Here is a 16,248-nt window from a genome sequence, read left to right on the forward strand (position 1 = left end):
GTGTCATGATGCAGTTTCTTGATTTACCTCTTCATAAATGATCGTGGGATCGATCGTGTGGAACCACTAAGATGACGGATTCCACTTTTATTTTTTATTTATTTATTTTTTATAGAAAAGAACAAGTCATATGAGATAATAAGAACACCCACACCTTTCTTATTCTGATAGCTTAATTCATTTATCTCCCTTTAATCCCTTTTCATACTTGTTAATGTTAGAGTTTACCGAGATTGCAATAATTTTGCCAAGCAACCATGGGAGGATCTACCCAAAAACACCCACCTAATTATGACAACCTAATCCTATTGGATTATATCAGATCTAAACACTTGGTGAATCTAGACTTAGATTCTTATCTATTTTCCAACTTGGCTCATTTATTAAAAATTTATTTTTCCATTTTTGGTGGGTTATGAACTAAGGCAGGAGGCAGGTTCCTTCAATTTGATCTTCTCCCTTCTCCTTGTGGTTCTCCATCCCCAATACTCTCGCCATGCTCTCTTCTCTCTTGTTCTCCACGCTTCTGCAGTAGCAGGAACAACACAAACTGGTTTAAGAGGGCTCCTCCCGCTGCCCTGCCCCCTTGCCTTGAGGGGAGCTCATGAAGAGGCTAGTAAGTAGGTTTTCTTTTCTTGTCTTTTTTTCTAGCATGATACTGACTCTTGTGTGTTGGATTGGATTTTAAGTTTGATGGTCTTTGTGCCTTGTATGTGTTTGGGGTATTGTCTCTCCCCTAATCAACCATCTGTAGGGATTGTCCATGACTGTATTGGGTGCTCCCCAAATCCCATTTTGAGGGTTTCTGTGGGGGAAACTTTTGGTTTTGAAGTGGCCATGTATGCATTCAGAAAGTGATCGTTTGGATTTTGTGTTTCTCTCCTTTTTGATAAGGTTTTTTAGGGCATCCAACACTGACAAAAGATAGCTGAGTCTTCTTCAAGAATCGATAGTGTTCTTCGATCAATGTCTAGATCTTTGATTGCCTAATTCAAAATTTCTTTTGGAATGATGTCGAATTGTCAGAAGATTCCAGGAAGGATATGTGCTTGCTTATTTTGCTTGTTTAAAATCCAAGTGCTAACTACTCTGATGTTTTGATGCTATTTTTATAGGATTTTTTGGGTGCTACCTTGCGTAATTAGATTTTTCTAGTCTTTTTTACATCTCATTTCATGATTCTAGACTCAATATTTGGTTTTAGATCTTATGGTTTTGTGAAAGAAACTAGGACCAATTAGTTCACTCAATAACTCTTCTTTATGATGCTTGGATTATCGATGTTGATGCAATGTAGATTGGATGCAAATTCTAAAAGAACATGCTAATAATTTGATCATCTTTTTGGGTTTCTGATTGTCGTTTTCTAGGCCATTGTGATACTGGTTTTAGCAATTGTCGATCTCATCAAAGTCATTGGAAACGATGATGTTGGCTATTGCAATTACAAACACAACTTGACTCCTAGGCCACACTGTCACAATAACAGAATTTGGCGCGATCGGAGATGGCATAACATTGAACACAGTGGCCTTCCGAAATGCAGTCTTTTATTTGAAGTCATTCGCAGACAAAGGAGGGGCTCAGCTCTATGTTCCTAAAGGGAAATGGCTCACTGGAAGTTTCAATTCGACAAGTCATCTCACTCTCTTCCTAGAGGAAGGTGCAGTAATTATCGAAAGCGAGATTCCATCAATCAGCGTAAACTTCAAAACCGCTCTTGGACGCGGTGGTTTCATCAAGAACATAGTTGTCTCAGGTGGAAATGGAAAATGTGCACAAGGCATTTCAATTTTCAATTCACTGGTAACTGCAGTCGCCATCCTGACGACCAATATGATCCAAGTGCTCTCTCTATCATCCAACAGGAATCAATTATGATCCTTTCACCGGTATTTGCCTTTCAAACATCACATTGTCCATCACCTCAAATTCCTCGGTTTCCTGGTCCTGCTCAAATGTTTCAGGATACTCTGAATCAGTCTGTCCTAGACCATGCTCCAATCTCACCTCAAACTCTTCCTTCTTCTGCTTCTCCTTCTTGGACTACTTCAATGCAGACACATGACAAAATCTTCCTATGTGATTACAGTAGCATTCATTTCAGCCCTCATGTAAAATTGCGAAGCTCAAGCTTCATTGAAGTTCAAATTCTTAATTCCCAATAAAATAAATCCCACCAAACTAAGATCCTCATTTCCTCTCCCCATCATTGAGCAAAGCTTGTTCGCCCCTTTCAACTGCACCAACCGTCTCGGTTTCGGAAGGAAACAAGAGGTGTGGGTATGGGTGGTAGTAGTGTGCAGCATTCTTTTACAGCTACATTTCTTCATTCAATCTGTAAGAAATAATGTTCATAGCAGTTAGTATTCCATACATTTGGTTAAAGCCATTGCATAACGAAATGGTTCTTGTTAATTTCTGTTGGTATTGTGCCAAACCATGAGCTCATCTTCACATTGCACTAATGGGCATCGACAAGTTCATAGCTGGTGAAGTAGCCCTAAAGGTGTGATGATGCAAGTTTCAAAGAATTTGGTATATGATTACCCTTTTTTTGGTTCTGATGTTTGATTACTGTAAAGACAAAGGTCTACCCTATTAATCAGTTGTTGTGCAGTGGTGCAGGTGTTTTTAGAGTCTGACAAGATCGTCGTCCGATCGAGAAAATATGAATACAGTAGGTCTGTTGATTCATCAGAAGTGACAAGTATCTGTAGGGTCTAAAGAATGTCCGTATCTCCACAATGACATGATATTGTCCATTTTGGGCCTAAGCCCTCATGGCTTTGTTCTTGGGCTCTCCCCAAAAGGCCTCATTCCAATGGAGATACTTTCCATCCTTTTAACCCCATGATCTTTTCCATGTGCTTTAGATGTGGGACTATGTTTGCACCCTTGCAACCCAACAGTATCGACAATCTTGTGTTGCATTACCACCTTCAATCTTCATCACTGGCTTGCAAGTAGATGCAGGCTTCAAGGTAATTGTTGTATCAGTGCTATAAACACAAGGTTTGAAATCCTTTAGCCCCCGGGACATAGGTGAGTTGGTTACGACGCAGCAGACTTGCAGAAGAGGGCAAGGGTTCGAATTCTGGCGAAGCCAGGCAATATTGCGTTGTAACCAAATCATTCACCTCCTCACAGATAGTCGTGGGACTGACCGTGTGCAAGTGCAGAAGAGTTCTTTATCCTTTGGCACTCATCATGGGAAGATGCAAGTGTTCCTATGATCAAATAGGATTGTGCGGTTCAATCAGAAAAATTGCAAAATGGTAGTGCTTTCGATTCCTATCATACATTTATATGTGTTAGTCGCTTGAATTCAAGCTAATCTTCTATTGAATTCTGAAAGTGTTCCTACTACTCCTTTTGACTTGAGCCTCTAATTCGGGAGCAATTTCGACATTGATTTTTCAAGTTTGACAACTTCGCGATCTTAGCAACTCAAGCACCACATCTTGGTTCATTGATCTACTTGACTCGCTCTCGATTTCTTTTCTTCGACAATCATTGAGAAGCACTAGTTTAGATGAAGTTGACAAGCCAAAACATTATTGGTTATGAAATGTTCTAACATTTTGTTAGCATCAGGTATCCAGTTCTTATGAAATGTTACCTCATGATCTTTAAAGTTGGTGCGTCTTTGATGTAGTTCAAGCTTAGATGATCGAATCTTATCGTCGTCTTGTTCCTACTTCGCTTCCTTGTCTACACTTGCCTCGACATCAATCACAAATGTTTCATGTCGATTCTTAGACACAATGACACCCACTTGGAAGGTGATCTCATTATCGAGCTATGTTGCAATCAACTTCATTGGGGACAATGAAAGCATGAAAAAAAAAATTGATCGTTTGTACAACTACAATAATTGAGGTTTAAAGAGAATATTTATTTTTTTTCTAAGTCTTATAAAATTTAGCAATTTTTATAGAAACTAATTGTAATTCCCATAAAATTTAATCATTTTTAAAACACAATTACTAATAATTTATCCTAAAACAAATAGAGATAATTTATAATTGTCTTTGGAACAATTAACAATTGGCATAAAATTTAAACCAGTGGCACGCCCGTAATTTTAACAACACAGAAGCCTTCTTTATTACGTTGAAATTTAAACTTCCGTTCCACCGCGGTTAACTTACCGTGTCGTTTCCTCGGCACGATAAAGAGAAGCAGATAAATTACACGTGGCTAACCAGTTACTGATCGCCACGTCGTGCAGTTCATTTGAAGTTAAACTCTACCGCGTGCTCAGCCACTCTCACCTGGCACAACTTTCCTCTCAGTTGACGAAGACTTGACGTCACCCACTTTGTACACCAAATCGGCAACGCCATTCGGATGGCGCCCGCAGAGCTTGCGGCGGGTAGGCGTTTGGGTAATCGACTTCGGCTGGTAGTTGGCTCCAAATTTTCTGTCAAATCTAGGGTTTCAGCGTTCTTCGTCGGCGTCTCTCTTCTCTTTCTCTTCTCCGCCCCCGTTTCTCTCTCATCACCGCCCTCTGATCACGCTCGAGCTTCACTGTGATCCGCCACCATTTCCTGATCGCATCGCGGACCGATCTCTAGTTCTTGTTGGCTGCGCGGGTCGAGCGGAGCACGATGTCGCTGAGGCCGAGCGAGAGGGCGGAGGTCCGCCGGAACAAGTACAAGGTGGCCGTTGATGCGGAGGAGGGGCGTAGACGGAGGGAGGACAACATGGTGGAGATCCGTAAGAGCCGTCGGGAGGAGAGCCTACTGAAGAAGCGGCGGGAGGGGATGCTGACTCAGCCCCTCCCTCAGACTGTCCACAGCTCCGTGGTGGAAAAGAAGGTGATGCCCTTTGCAAAGATCCTTTCATTTTCGTAATTTGAACTGTTAGATCTGTGTGAAATCCCATCGGTTTTTCTAGGGTTTTAATCTGGACAGGTGAGATTGATGATAAAGAGGGTTAGAGTTGTGGATTTCCAACGAGTCATTTAATTCTTCGTTTGATTGATGATTTGCAGTTGGAAAGCCTTCCGGCGATGGTAGCGGATGTTTATTCTGATGATAGTTCAATGCAATTAGAAGCAGTTACACAGTTTCGAAAATTACTTTCTATAGGTACTTGTTGATGAATAAATATGCATGATTCTTCTGCACATAATCTTTGATTCCTGTAGACGAGAAATTAGTCATTCTGAATCGACTTCAAATTGTATTCACGTGGTTTGTGTTTGTCAGAAAGATGCCCTCCGATTGAGGAGGTGATACAGTCTGGTGTAGTTCCTCGATTCGTTGAGTTTCTTATGAGAGAAGATTATCCTCAACTTCAGGTAGTAATTTTTCATAATCTAGTGTTTTTCATTTCCCCCCTCTTTTCTACCAGTAGGCTTGTATATACTTGTTGGCTTGTTGCTTTTGCATGTTATAGTTTGAAGCTGCTTGGGCTCTCACCAATATTGCATCTGGCACTTCTGAAAACACTAAGGTTGTCATTGATCATGGCGCAGTTCCAATATTTGTTAAGCTTCTTAGTTCCCCAAGTGATGATGTCCGTGAACAGGTATGCTCCTTTGCACAATGGAATTTTTCTTTGATTCTAGTTGATAACTTGATATCTGCTTTTCCTGTGAATATTTTTGCTAATGCATTGCATGTTATGTAGGCGGTATGGGCCTTGGGAAATGTTGCTGGGGATTCTCCAAAATGCAGAGATTTTGTCCTCGCCAATGGTGCATTGTTTCCACTCCTTCAACAACTGAATGAGCATGCCAAACTCTCCATGCTAAGGAACGCCACATGGACTCTTTCTAATTTTTGCAGAGGGAAACCCCAACCAAACTTTGAACAGGTTTATTTATTGTAATATTGATTTTTCTGTTCATATTGTTTTCCAATCTCTTTCATGTTTGTCTTTAATCCTGTCTTACATTTTCTGTGATCAGGTTAAACCTGCTCTTCCAGCCCTCGAGCGTTTAATTCATTCGAATGATGAAGAAGTGCTCACAGATGCATGCTGGGCACTCTCATACTTATCTGACGGGACAAATGACAAAATACAAGCTGTACTTGAGGCTGGTGTCTGTCCTCGGCTTGTAGAACTACTTATGTATGCATGCAGTTACCCTGTCCATCCACCTCATCTATACTTCAAGTCCTTGACCAATTTTATTATATGGCAGCCATCCTTCACCTTCTGTGCTCATCCCAGCACTTCGCACTGTGGGTAACATTGTGACAGGAGATGATCTACAGACGCAGGCATGTTAGCATTTTACATTTCATAAAGAAATATTTTTGCTTGTTTTGTTTGTGTTGTCTGACAATTCTGAATCCTCTTGCTCATAATGTGATACTGGGTCTGCCAGTTCAACAATTCTTAGTAACTAGTAAATAAATTATGTCAAATTGGAAATCTTTAGCTGGAAATTGTAAAATATATGACAGAGGACCTATTTCTCTAAGCTTGTATGTGGGTTAATGGCATTCTTACATTCTTAGAAAGTGGCATTTGATGTTTTGGTTGTTGCAGTATCAGAATTTGTTTAGTGTACAGCATGAATGATGCTTCATTTGGATTCAGTTTTTTTAAGTGTAGTCATAGTTAGTTTGGTGGGAAGATGCTAATTGGCTCATGCTAGCAAGTGTTTTCTTTAAATCCACCTTGAGCATGTGGTCGGGATTTACTCCTTTGAATTTGTAATATATAACTTGCAGCAAAGGTTATTTTGATTACTAATTTAAAAGACTTTCAGATACTTGAAAAGGAACATTCATTTTCTGATACATGCTGCCATGTTCTTGATGCTTGATTATATCTGAAAGAGTTGATGTTATCGTTCTTTTACATTTATATGCTTATACTCAAATTTGATATGGTAATTCATGTAATATAGTACTAGCATCAAAAGGAATGTTTCAGTAAACAAAAGCTCCATAATTTTCAGCATGAAATAAATGCACTGCTAACTCAATTATATAGATTCTTTCCTAAAAAATTTAAATTTGTTCATTATTTGGATACTATTTATTTCTTCATGCCATTGGTCAAATTACTGATATCACTAGGTATTTACGTAAATTTATGGTCATATCTCAACTAGTATCCCATTTGATGATTCGTCCTTCCCTCCGTCAGTTCAAATTTACTGATATTACAAGTGTCCACTTTTGATGTTTTGTCATTTGCACCATTGATTAAAAATACTGATAGAACCTGTAATTTACTTCGATTTACGGTCATGTTCCATCTGAGTGCCCACCTTTGATCATTTGTCTGTGACTATTTTCAGTGATTTGACTTATCTTGTTTGTTGTGTGACTAGATTATTCATCGATAAAGTATATTTTAAAATTAGTTTTCTTAAACGTTTGGGTATGTGATCTTAATTTTAACGTTTTCTTCCTTGATTGTCTTTGTTTATCCAGTTTGTTATCAATAACCAAGCACTTCCATGTCTCCTCAACCTCTTGACTCACAATCACAAGAAAAGTATCAAGAAGGAAGCTTGCTGGACAATATCAAACATAACAGCAGGAAATAAGGAACAAATACAGGTGAATTTAAGGAGAATATATAAAATTGCATATCGTAGGATTCATTTTTACAAGGATTTGTGAAATGGTACGAAAGCAGCTTCTTCATGGTTTTGAAAAAGTGCATATAGGTGCAGTGGCAGGGCGCTTTCTCAGTTTCCCAGGCATTTAAGGATCGAGTTTCAGCTGATGAATTAATGGATGAATTTCCCTTAATGAACGGTTGGTCTAAGAACGCTGGGCTGATGAGCCGTCCACTGCGAGCGCTTTCCGATTTACACTGATGGTCGGTGGGAAACTTCCATGAGACCTGACCGGTTACCCCTAGGACTAGTCGGCGTAAGCCGAATAGTTGGTGCCAATTAATAAAAAAAGAAAAAAGAAAAAGTGCATACATAGAGATATGCATATGGATATGCAATTATTTTTTCCGTAGACAAATGTCGTATATCTACCGTATAATATATCAAATTAATCAACCTAAGTAATTAAGATCAACAAAATTTATTTTTCTCACTTAACAATTAAGTTAATCATTCTAAGTTATTCATAATTCCAAATAAAAGATAAGATATCATAATGCATGTTAACCTAAACACATGAATCACAGAAGAAAATTCACATCTGAACCTAAGCAGCCATAAATGTGCTACTTGTAATTAATAAATAATATTATTTACTGGTGAATCAATTGCAGGCAGTTATAGCTGCTGGTATCATCAGTCCGCTTGTGAATCTAATGCTAACTGCTGAGTTTGATATCAAGAAAGAGGCAGCATGGGCTATCTCCAATGCTACTTCTGGTGGCACACATGAGCAGATTAAGTAAGCTGCCGAGATTTCCTGGTTGCATGTAGGATTTTAATTTTACAGTTATTCATGTTTAGTTTCTTGGATCAACTAAGTTTTCTGTGTTCGACTAGGTTCTTGGTTAGTCAGGGCTGCATCAAGCCCCTGTGTGACCTCCTTGTTGGCCCGGACCCAAGAATTGTCACTGTTTGCTTGGAAGGGCTCGAGAATATCCTCAAGGTTGGGGAAGCAGAGAAGAATTTGGGCACCTCTGGCAGTGTCAATTTGTATGCTCAGATGATTGATGAAGCTGAGGGTTTGGAGAAGATTGAAAATCTTCAAAGCCATGATAATACTGAAATCTATGAGAAATCTGTGAAAATTCTCGAAACTTATTGGTTAGAGGAGGAAGAAGACGACGCAATGCCTGCTGTGGATGCCGCTCAAACCGGATTCCACTTTGAGAACAGCAACCAGAACGTAGCTGCTCCTGGTGGATTCAACTTCAGCTAAACTATGCCTTCCAGATCAGTATTGGTAAAATAGTCACTGCTGAAGAGAAGCATACCCTGCACAGCAGGCGGCAATTGGAGATGTTTCGAGATGGATGATGATAGTGTCATGTGTTCAGGTCAAGTCAGTTTAGTCCATGAAAGGGGCGCTGACGTACAAACTCAGGTCTGCTGTTGCAGGTGATTGCCACAAGTTGAAGGTGTCATTAGAGTTTGCCTCGTGTAGGGAATGAGCTTTTTGTTGTCTGAGTCAAATTAGTTATTGTTTAAGGTCAGCTGCGTCTTCATAGTTGTGGTTCGTCCATTCCAGATGAGTTTTATAGTGTAGTATTGTCATACAAGTCTTTACTAAAATGGATTTATTTTATCAATCTAAATATCCAAAAAGTATATTTAGACTTCTCCTTTACATGTGTGCATGTTTGTCTTAAGAATTTCCTATTGACTTAGGGCAAATTGATTGGTTTAGAACATTTTAGAATGCCAATGACATCAAAATGTCTAGATGATGGGTAAATGCTTGTTTACCTACTTAAATGACATGGGAGTTTGGAAGTACCATTCTGACATACGATTACAATAAGTTCTTTTCTGCCTCTATCAGACAATGATAAGAGATGGGATGAATTTTCTAAGTAACGACGGTTTAAACCTCAGATATGCAATAAATCCCAAAAGGGAGGGCATAAAGAAAGCACCACAGCAACTCATCAAATGACTAGGCATCACTTATAGAAAACTATATAGTTATCCGTAATCCAAGTGTAACTCAGACCAGCTTTAACCATTTCAAGCAGCTGCTGATCCATATTACATGTTAGAATTAGATACCAAGCTCTTTATTGAGTTGCAATCCGGCAGCCCGAGTTAGTTAACAAGATGGGGAATGGCGGTTTTGAAAGGAAGAACACACGAGTATGTGACATACTTCACGCTGTCGATGAGCACGACAACAAAAATGCGAGATAGGGAGTTCGGGGAGACTCGCCCATCATTTTCACCATCACCAGCCTCCCTTGGATCGGCTAGAATGGAAACCACCACAGAGGAAGCAGCTGGTTTAGTGTTGTGGAATTTGCTATTTTCCGAAGATGAACTATTGAGCTGTTCGGTGTTATTTGTTGTAGTTCCGCGAAGTGGAATTGGGTCGGAATACATCATCCTCCTGCTCCTGACTTTCTCTCTACCACTGGAACTGGGAGGGAGGTTCGCGGAAGCATTTGCGATGGAGGACGCGTTGATGATTGAACTAGTCGGGATAACACCATCAGAAGAGGAAGAAGGGGAGACCTCAAACTGGAAAACCTCCGTGCACATCCCAGAACTTAATATAGAGCCTGTGAGAAACAAAAAAAGACAATAGAAGTCGAGAAATTTATATAATTTGTTTATATCAAAGAAAAGAATTGATGATTAATCTAGAGAGATTAACAGTCTAATTGCCATCGGATCAATCATGGCCTTCCAAATTAGTCATGGAATGTCTTTAATGATTCATATAGATGGTATTGAAGCGACAAAATAGGGAGACTTAATGTTCGACTATAATTTAACTATAGAAAGAATTGTGTATGCACTGTTTAAACATGAACAAATCATATTGTTCACCTGCTAGTAAACTTCATGCACTTCTCAAAAAATTAGGGAATGAGCTATTGTATTGATGTTATATCTTTTCTTTTTTAAAAAAAAAAAAAGCTGAACTATTCCATCTTACATATATGATACAATTATAACATCTAACATGTTAAATACTAAAGGTGGGATTAAAACTATTCAACATGTAATTACAACTAAACTTATTCAATTCTAACAGCAAATACTATTTTTTCCAGCTAATTATAGAAAAGAAGGATTTTTTCCCCAGTATGTTGAGGAATATTAGGAAAGCCCAAGTTAATAATAAATTAGTGCAAACCCAAAAAAATGACAATTATCACAGGTTTAGCTTCATGCATGTAAAACTTAGGAGTAGAAGTTTTCAGCGGCAATGGCCTAACGACTGAAGACAGAACTGAAGTTACAAACTATTAGAATTGTTACCAAAGCAAGTAAGAAACATGAAATAATCAAATACAAGTATAAAAATGAATTGTGCAATACTTTAAGTGGATAAAATCTAATGAGCCGTAGGACTCAATTCACTCATTTACAAACTCAAAAGCAGAACAGTTCTCCAGAATTACATATAAACTATCATATATGGTAATATGGAATTAACCGTACAGCAGATATATAATAGTGAACTGTTAAAAAAAATCAAATACTCACTAAATTGATGAGAGATTTGTAAGAAAAATTATATGGCAACTAGAAAGTATATGCTCACCTGTCATTCCTTCCCGAAACCACTGTTGCAGTGCGCCATCAGCCGAAGTAGATTTTAAGTTGCTTGCGTATGTATTATCAGAGTCAATAGTTTTATAAGAGTTGGTTTGTTGATCCACTTTTTTTCCAGCCTTAGCGACAGAGAATGGAGACAACACCTTCCCGGAAACAGCCAGGCCGGTCTCTTTAACTTGTGATGACTGCCTTGCTTTTGCCTGTTGCATGGCCTTCTCGCTTGCAAGAACAGAATGGATTATCAAATTTCCATTGATCTTGACATGCTTGCCATTTCTAGGGACATAAAGCAATGCAGGCAAATTCTCACTTGAGTTATGTGATTGTGAGGCCACAGCTTCAGGACCAGAAGGCCACGGACTGCTTCGTTTTGGCTCCAGTCCAGGGGTCACCTTTACGTCCTCACATCGACTACCAGTAACCCTATCTACACTGCCACCTCCACTGAAATCCTGCTTCCCATTGCATGTTACCATCTCACGAGTGTTATTCAGAGCACTAGGATGACCTCTAACATTCAAAATCCTACCTTTAGTCTGTTTCAAAATTTGAGATTTACTGTGACCGAGGTCGATCTCGTTTCCTCCATTCCAAAAATTTATTCCGGGAAATGCTCCACAGACCGTTAGCATTGTGAGAAATAATCCAATAAGGCTAACGCTAGCCATTTTCATTGTCTTGCTCTCGCTCTTCTTGCTCTCAGACTTCTTGGCCTTTGGAGCTGGTGTTGCTAGTTGAGTCTTCAATCTGGGTATAGGAACCAAAGGAACCTGTGATCCTTGTGGCTTTAAAGCATACCCTGGAATCCATGGGAAATGCAAGGGTGCAAATGCTCCAGGCGGAGGATAACCGGTAGGAGGAGCGCCACCACCACCAATCTGCTGCCGTAAGCTCGCATTCTCCGCCATGAGGTAGGAGATTTTGCTGTTCAATTCATTAATGGTGGAGTGCATCGTCCTGAGCTTATCCTCCAGCTCGCCAACATGCTGCTTCTTCCTCTGCCTCGACAGCTGCGCGCTCTCGCGGTTCCTCATCATCCTCGCCCTCCTCTTCTCGTCCTCCTCGGCACCCGCACCCAAGACGCAGGGCGAGCTCTCCTCCGGTCTTCGGACCTTCGTACTTCTAGGGTTGGAATCGAAGTTAGAGTTAGGATCACTTCCGTTAAACGTCGGCTCATCATCCTCCTTCATCTTCCTCTTTAAAGACCACCCGGCCTTCTCCGACTTGACCTCTCGGTCGGCGACGAAAACGCCGGAGGCAGCAGAAGAGTCGCCGGAATCCGAGTCGGAGGGACGATCCGGCAGATCCGGTTTTCGGGAAGGCGAGAACGAGAGGTTGGAACCGTCAGCCTGGGAGGAGCGGGGACCTGGGGAGCCATTTGACGAAAGGTGGGTCTTGATTTGGTCCTCCGGCAAGCACAGGTAGTCGTCGACGGAGAAATCGTCGAAGACGAAATCCAGATCTAGGTCTCCGAAATCGTCGGACGGAATGAGAGGGAGGACGCCGACGGCGAGGTCCTCGAAAAGTGGATCTGCGACGGGGGCGGCGGAAGGCGGCGACGGATCCGCCATGGGAATTAGGAGGGGGTTTGATTCGGCCTCACCCACACGCAAAGATATGAAGAAGGGTGGTTTAGGATAGCGGGTATAGAAGTGGGCCTCGAAGTTGACGTGCGCTAGACTTTGGACTCGGTCTTCCTGGTTCGGGAAGCGTCTCACCAAAACGCAATACACACTATATGTACCACTTTATTATCAGCTGATCTATCCTTTTTGTTGGATCGAAGCGTCGGTATTAAAGTAGGTAAGATTCACGTGTACGAAGGTTTTGATGTTTTTGAAACAAACCGGGTCGTCCACTTGTTCCTGGCGGAGCGTAGAAGCAACGATCGTGCAGCGACGTGGCCGTCAGGGACGGGCAAGTTCGTCTACTTGACCCGTCTGCTACCACGAGGGGACTCGACGGAAAGTTGGCCCCCACCCGCATCCAATATGTGGGTGCGACGGCGAGTAAATTTCACGAGTCAAATAGCGAACCCACTGCTATAGCATCATTTATGCACATCGCTTTTAATTATTTATTTCCTAAATATTTTTCCAATTATTATTATTATTATTATTACTATTTTCGTAATATGTAAGAATTTCTCTAATTGGAAAATTGTGGGTAAAGTAATTTCAAAATCAGATAAAATGATTTTTTACTTAAATTGATTTATCTAGATTGTTGTTTTATTTTGGGGTAAAAATTAAAAGGATTCCCTTAATTATGATTAAAAAAATAAAAAATTAATTCAAGTCGATCAAAAAATCTATACACAATACACTTTTATATAAAAAAGTCTTTATCATTTTAGTTAAAAATACAATTAAAATTATTTTAGAATGATTAAAAATTATCATAATATTATTTTATTGACTATTTAATGGTTATTATAATACAATGTAATAGTCAATTAATGTTTGTTATAATGACTAATTAATGACTGCTATGACGTGTAAAGACCAATTAATTAAGTGGTTGGGATCATATATTAATATTATTTTATATTTTTCAATTTTATAAAAACTATATTTCAAATTAAAAATATTTAATATAAAAAACTATATTGTTCAATTAAATGACTAATAAGTGGTTTCTAAAATGTTATAACTTCAACGCTATAGCACTCATTAATTAGCTGTTATAATATTTTTAACAAGAATATTATGATTATTTTATATATGTAAACTATTTTAATTAATTTTAGTTGGTATGAATTTTTTTATGTAAAAATATTCGATTTATAGTTTTTTAAATTGAGTTGAATATATATAACTCTCTAAAATAAGTGTATTTTATAGATGAAAAATATGATGAGATATTATTTAACTTTAAAAAAATCACCCTTTTGATAATTCTAATAATTAATGGTGCTTTTTTTTATTTTTACCCTTTATCTTTTAGAATTTTAATATTTAAAGTATAATTTTTAATCTTGATTTTTTATTAAATATTTGTAATCTTTTTTTAATTTAAAATATATGTTTTATAATCATCCTAAAGATTTTAGAATGAATTAATGCAGGGTACATAAAGAAATAAGGAGCAGCAGGATCACAATTGCCAAATTTCACAGTTTTACATCAACCGTGCCTGCCTACCTCTATGTGATACGGTAAAGTCCATCACTATTTCCTCAAAACACCATATAAAAGGGAAAAATAAAAGGTATCAAAGGAGACTAATTTTCTCACCACGAGAAATTTGTCACTCTAATGATCCTATACAGTCAGCCCCATGATCACAAAGGTAAATTAAGAAGCTGTAGTTGTCTATGACGGAGGAGGATATTGTCTCAACTTTTTCGAAATTTAAATTCTGGTCCTCTTCTGTAAGTGTCTCAACTTCTTCGAAATTTAAATTCTGGTCATCTTCTGTAAGTCTGTTCTACCGTAACCAACTCAGCTATGTCAATGAGACTAATTTTCCCACCATCAATTTTTTTTATAACAACAACAATGGAAACAATTTATCAAACAGCATACCGGTGCCTGTATATGTGCAGCACCGCGAACCCAATGGCTCCAATTGTATATCGAAATGCAACGATGACAAATAGAGTACTGTTAGATTCGATGAAATCCAAATATATCTCCACAACGATTCGATATTGTCCATTTTAGGCCCACGCCCTAATGGTTTTGTTTTTGGACTTTATCCAAAAGGTCTCGTACCAATGAGATATTTTTCATCTTATAACCCCAAGATCTTTTTCATGTATTTCTAATATGGGACTTTGATTGTATTCCAACAATCTATCCCTCAAACAAAGGACCATTGGGAGCTCCTCCTTAACGGTCCTAACAGACCCCTTATTGGTACGAGTCCCAATGAATCTGCCCTCTTAACGGTCCCAACAGTCCCCTTAATAGGAGCCTCCACCACATGAATCCGTTCTGATACCACTGTTAGATTCGATGGAATCCATATATCTTCACAATGGTATGATAGTTAGCCTCATTGACTATCTATGGAATGATCGATCCGATCCCACGGAAGTTTTCCACTGGCCATCAGAAAGATGAAAAGTGCACGCAGTGATCAGCTAAAATGCCCAGCATCCTTTGATTGCGCTCTCTTTTTAAAGGAAAATTCTTACTGGATAAACCATAGATCGAGATGAAACATATGTATCCAATAAAACTAAACAGAGTGGTAGATAACAGTATCAATAACCTTGATAGCCAAATTGAGTTCTCAAGTAAATCTTGTTGTTCAGGAAGTCACTGCCCCCATGATACGACCTCGGCCTCAACTAAACGAAGATCGACGAGGGCAAGCTTAGCAAAAGAGCGGAGCGAGGGAAATACAGGCTAGGGTTTGAGCACGATGGAGATTTCTTCCACGAGATCACCGGAAGCAGAAGAGGCGTCAGCCGCTTTCCAACCTAATCTACACAATGTCGAAAACCACGGAAACTGAGCAGTTATCGTAATGGAGGAGGGTATTATTAAGAGGAAACCGATCAAATCGCTGACAAGTATCTTTACCTCTTCTATAAGTGCGATCTCGATTCCCAGTCCAATGGCAACTATATTCCGAGGACATTTTTATTTGTCAATCATAGAGGATTTTCCCTTGCTTTCGACAAAAAGATTAATTAGCACCTCCGCGCCGTCCATCGGCCGTTCATCACGTGCCCCGCCGATCTCAAAGCGGAACCACCTGCTTAATGGACGGCGAGATTGAAGCTATTCCCCGGCCATACTTGGCGCCAGGCGCCAGTTAGTTTTCACCTTCCGGGCTCCCCTCAGTCTCCCGCCACCGCCGGCTGTTCAAGCTCCGAGCTTTCGGTTACAGCGCTCCGCCGTGGAGACCGTCAGCGTCCCCAGCGGCTCCATCCATTTAACGGCGCGAGCTCTGCGTCGCCGCGTTGCTATTTTGAGCTCTGATCTATGGAAACGGATCTTAGCGAAGAAACCGCGACGTGATCGATCTAAATCAGTGGATTTCTCTAAATTTATAGAGTGCTAAATCAGTGGATATATGACACTTGTTGATAGACGCATCAATATCACTTTCGATGAAATTTCTAACGATGCAATTCGATA

At 39.5% G+C, this 16,248-nt stretch overlaps 2 protein-coding genes across 2 annotated transcripts; one reads left to right on the forward strand and one right to left on the reverse strand.

Annotated features, from left to right (window-relative positions):
• Positions 1 to 4,487: 4,487 nt before the first annotated feature.
• Positions 4,488 to 9,189, forward strand: LOC141833059 (importin subunit alpha-1b-like). The gene is made up of 10 exons (XM_074720454.1): positions 4,488 to 4,823; positions 5,000 to 5,096; positions 5,217 to 5,308; positions 5,407 to 5,538; positions 5,641 to 5,826; positions 5,921 to 6,084; positions 6,158 to 6,236; positions 7,404 to 7,532; positions 8,209 to 8,336; positions 8,435 to 9,189. The coding sequence occupies exons 1-10, from the start codon at positions 4,614 to 4,616 to the stop codon at positions 8,811 to 8,813; spliced, it is 1,596 nt and encodes a 531-aa protein (XP_074576555.1). The 5' UTR covers positions 4,488 to 4,613; the 3' UTR covers positions 8,814 to 9,189.
• A 352-nt stretch (positions 9,190 to 9,541) lies between these two features.
• LOC141834147 (bZIP transcription factor 39-like) lies at positions 9,542 to 12,756 on the reverse strand. Its single transcript, XM_074721601.1, has 2 exons — positions 11,142 to 12,756; positions 9,542 to 10,149 (listed from the first exon to the last, which is right to left on the reverse strand). The coding sequence occupies exons 1-2, from the start codon at positions 12,724 to 12,726 to the stop codon at positions 9,680 to 9,682; spliced, it is 2,055 nt and encodes a 684-aa protein (XP_074577702.1). The 5' UTR covers positions 12,727 to 12,756; the 3' UTR covers positions 9,542 to 9,679.
• Positions 12,757 to 16,248: the final 3,492 nt, after the last annotated feature.

This window comes from Curcuma longa, chromosome 8 (genome assembly GCF_044706935.1).
Source record: "Curcuma longa cultivar G26 ecotype Majalengka, Jawa Barat chromosome 8, ITB_CL_G26_1.1, whole genome shotgun sequence".
NCBI lineage: Eukaryota > Viridiplantae > Streptophyta > Magnoliopsida > Zingiberales > Zingiberaceae > Curcuma > Curcuma longa.

Excerpts from the sequence above, each read along its gene's own strand:
- LOC141833059 (XM_074720454.1), top strand. The coding sequence starts at position 4,614 with ATGTCGCTGAGGCCGAGCGAGAGGGCGGAGGTCCGCCGGAACAAGTAC. Across the intron at positions 5,309-5,406 it reads AAGATTATCCTCAACTTCAG|TTTGAAGCTGCTTGGGCTCT; the intron begins GTAGTAATTTTT and ends TGCATGTTATAG. Across the intron at positions 6,237-7,403 it reads GAGATGATCTACAGACGCAG|TTTGTTATCAATAACCAAGC; the intron begins GCATGTTAGCAT and ends TTGTTTATCCAG.
- LOC141834147 (XM_074721601.1), bottom strand. The coding sequence starts at position 12,726 with ATGGCGGATCCGTCGCCGCCTTCCGCCGCCCCCGTCGCAGATCCACTT. Across the intron at positions 10,150-11,141 it reads GTTTCGGGAAGGAATGACAG|GCTCTATATTAAGTTCTGGG; the intron begins GTGAGCATATAC and ends TGTTTCTCACAG.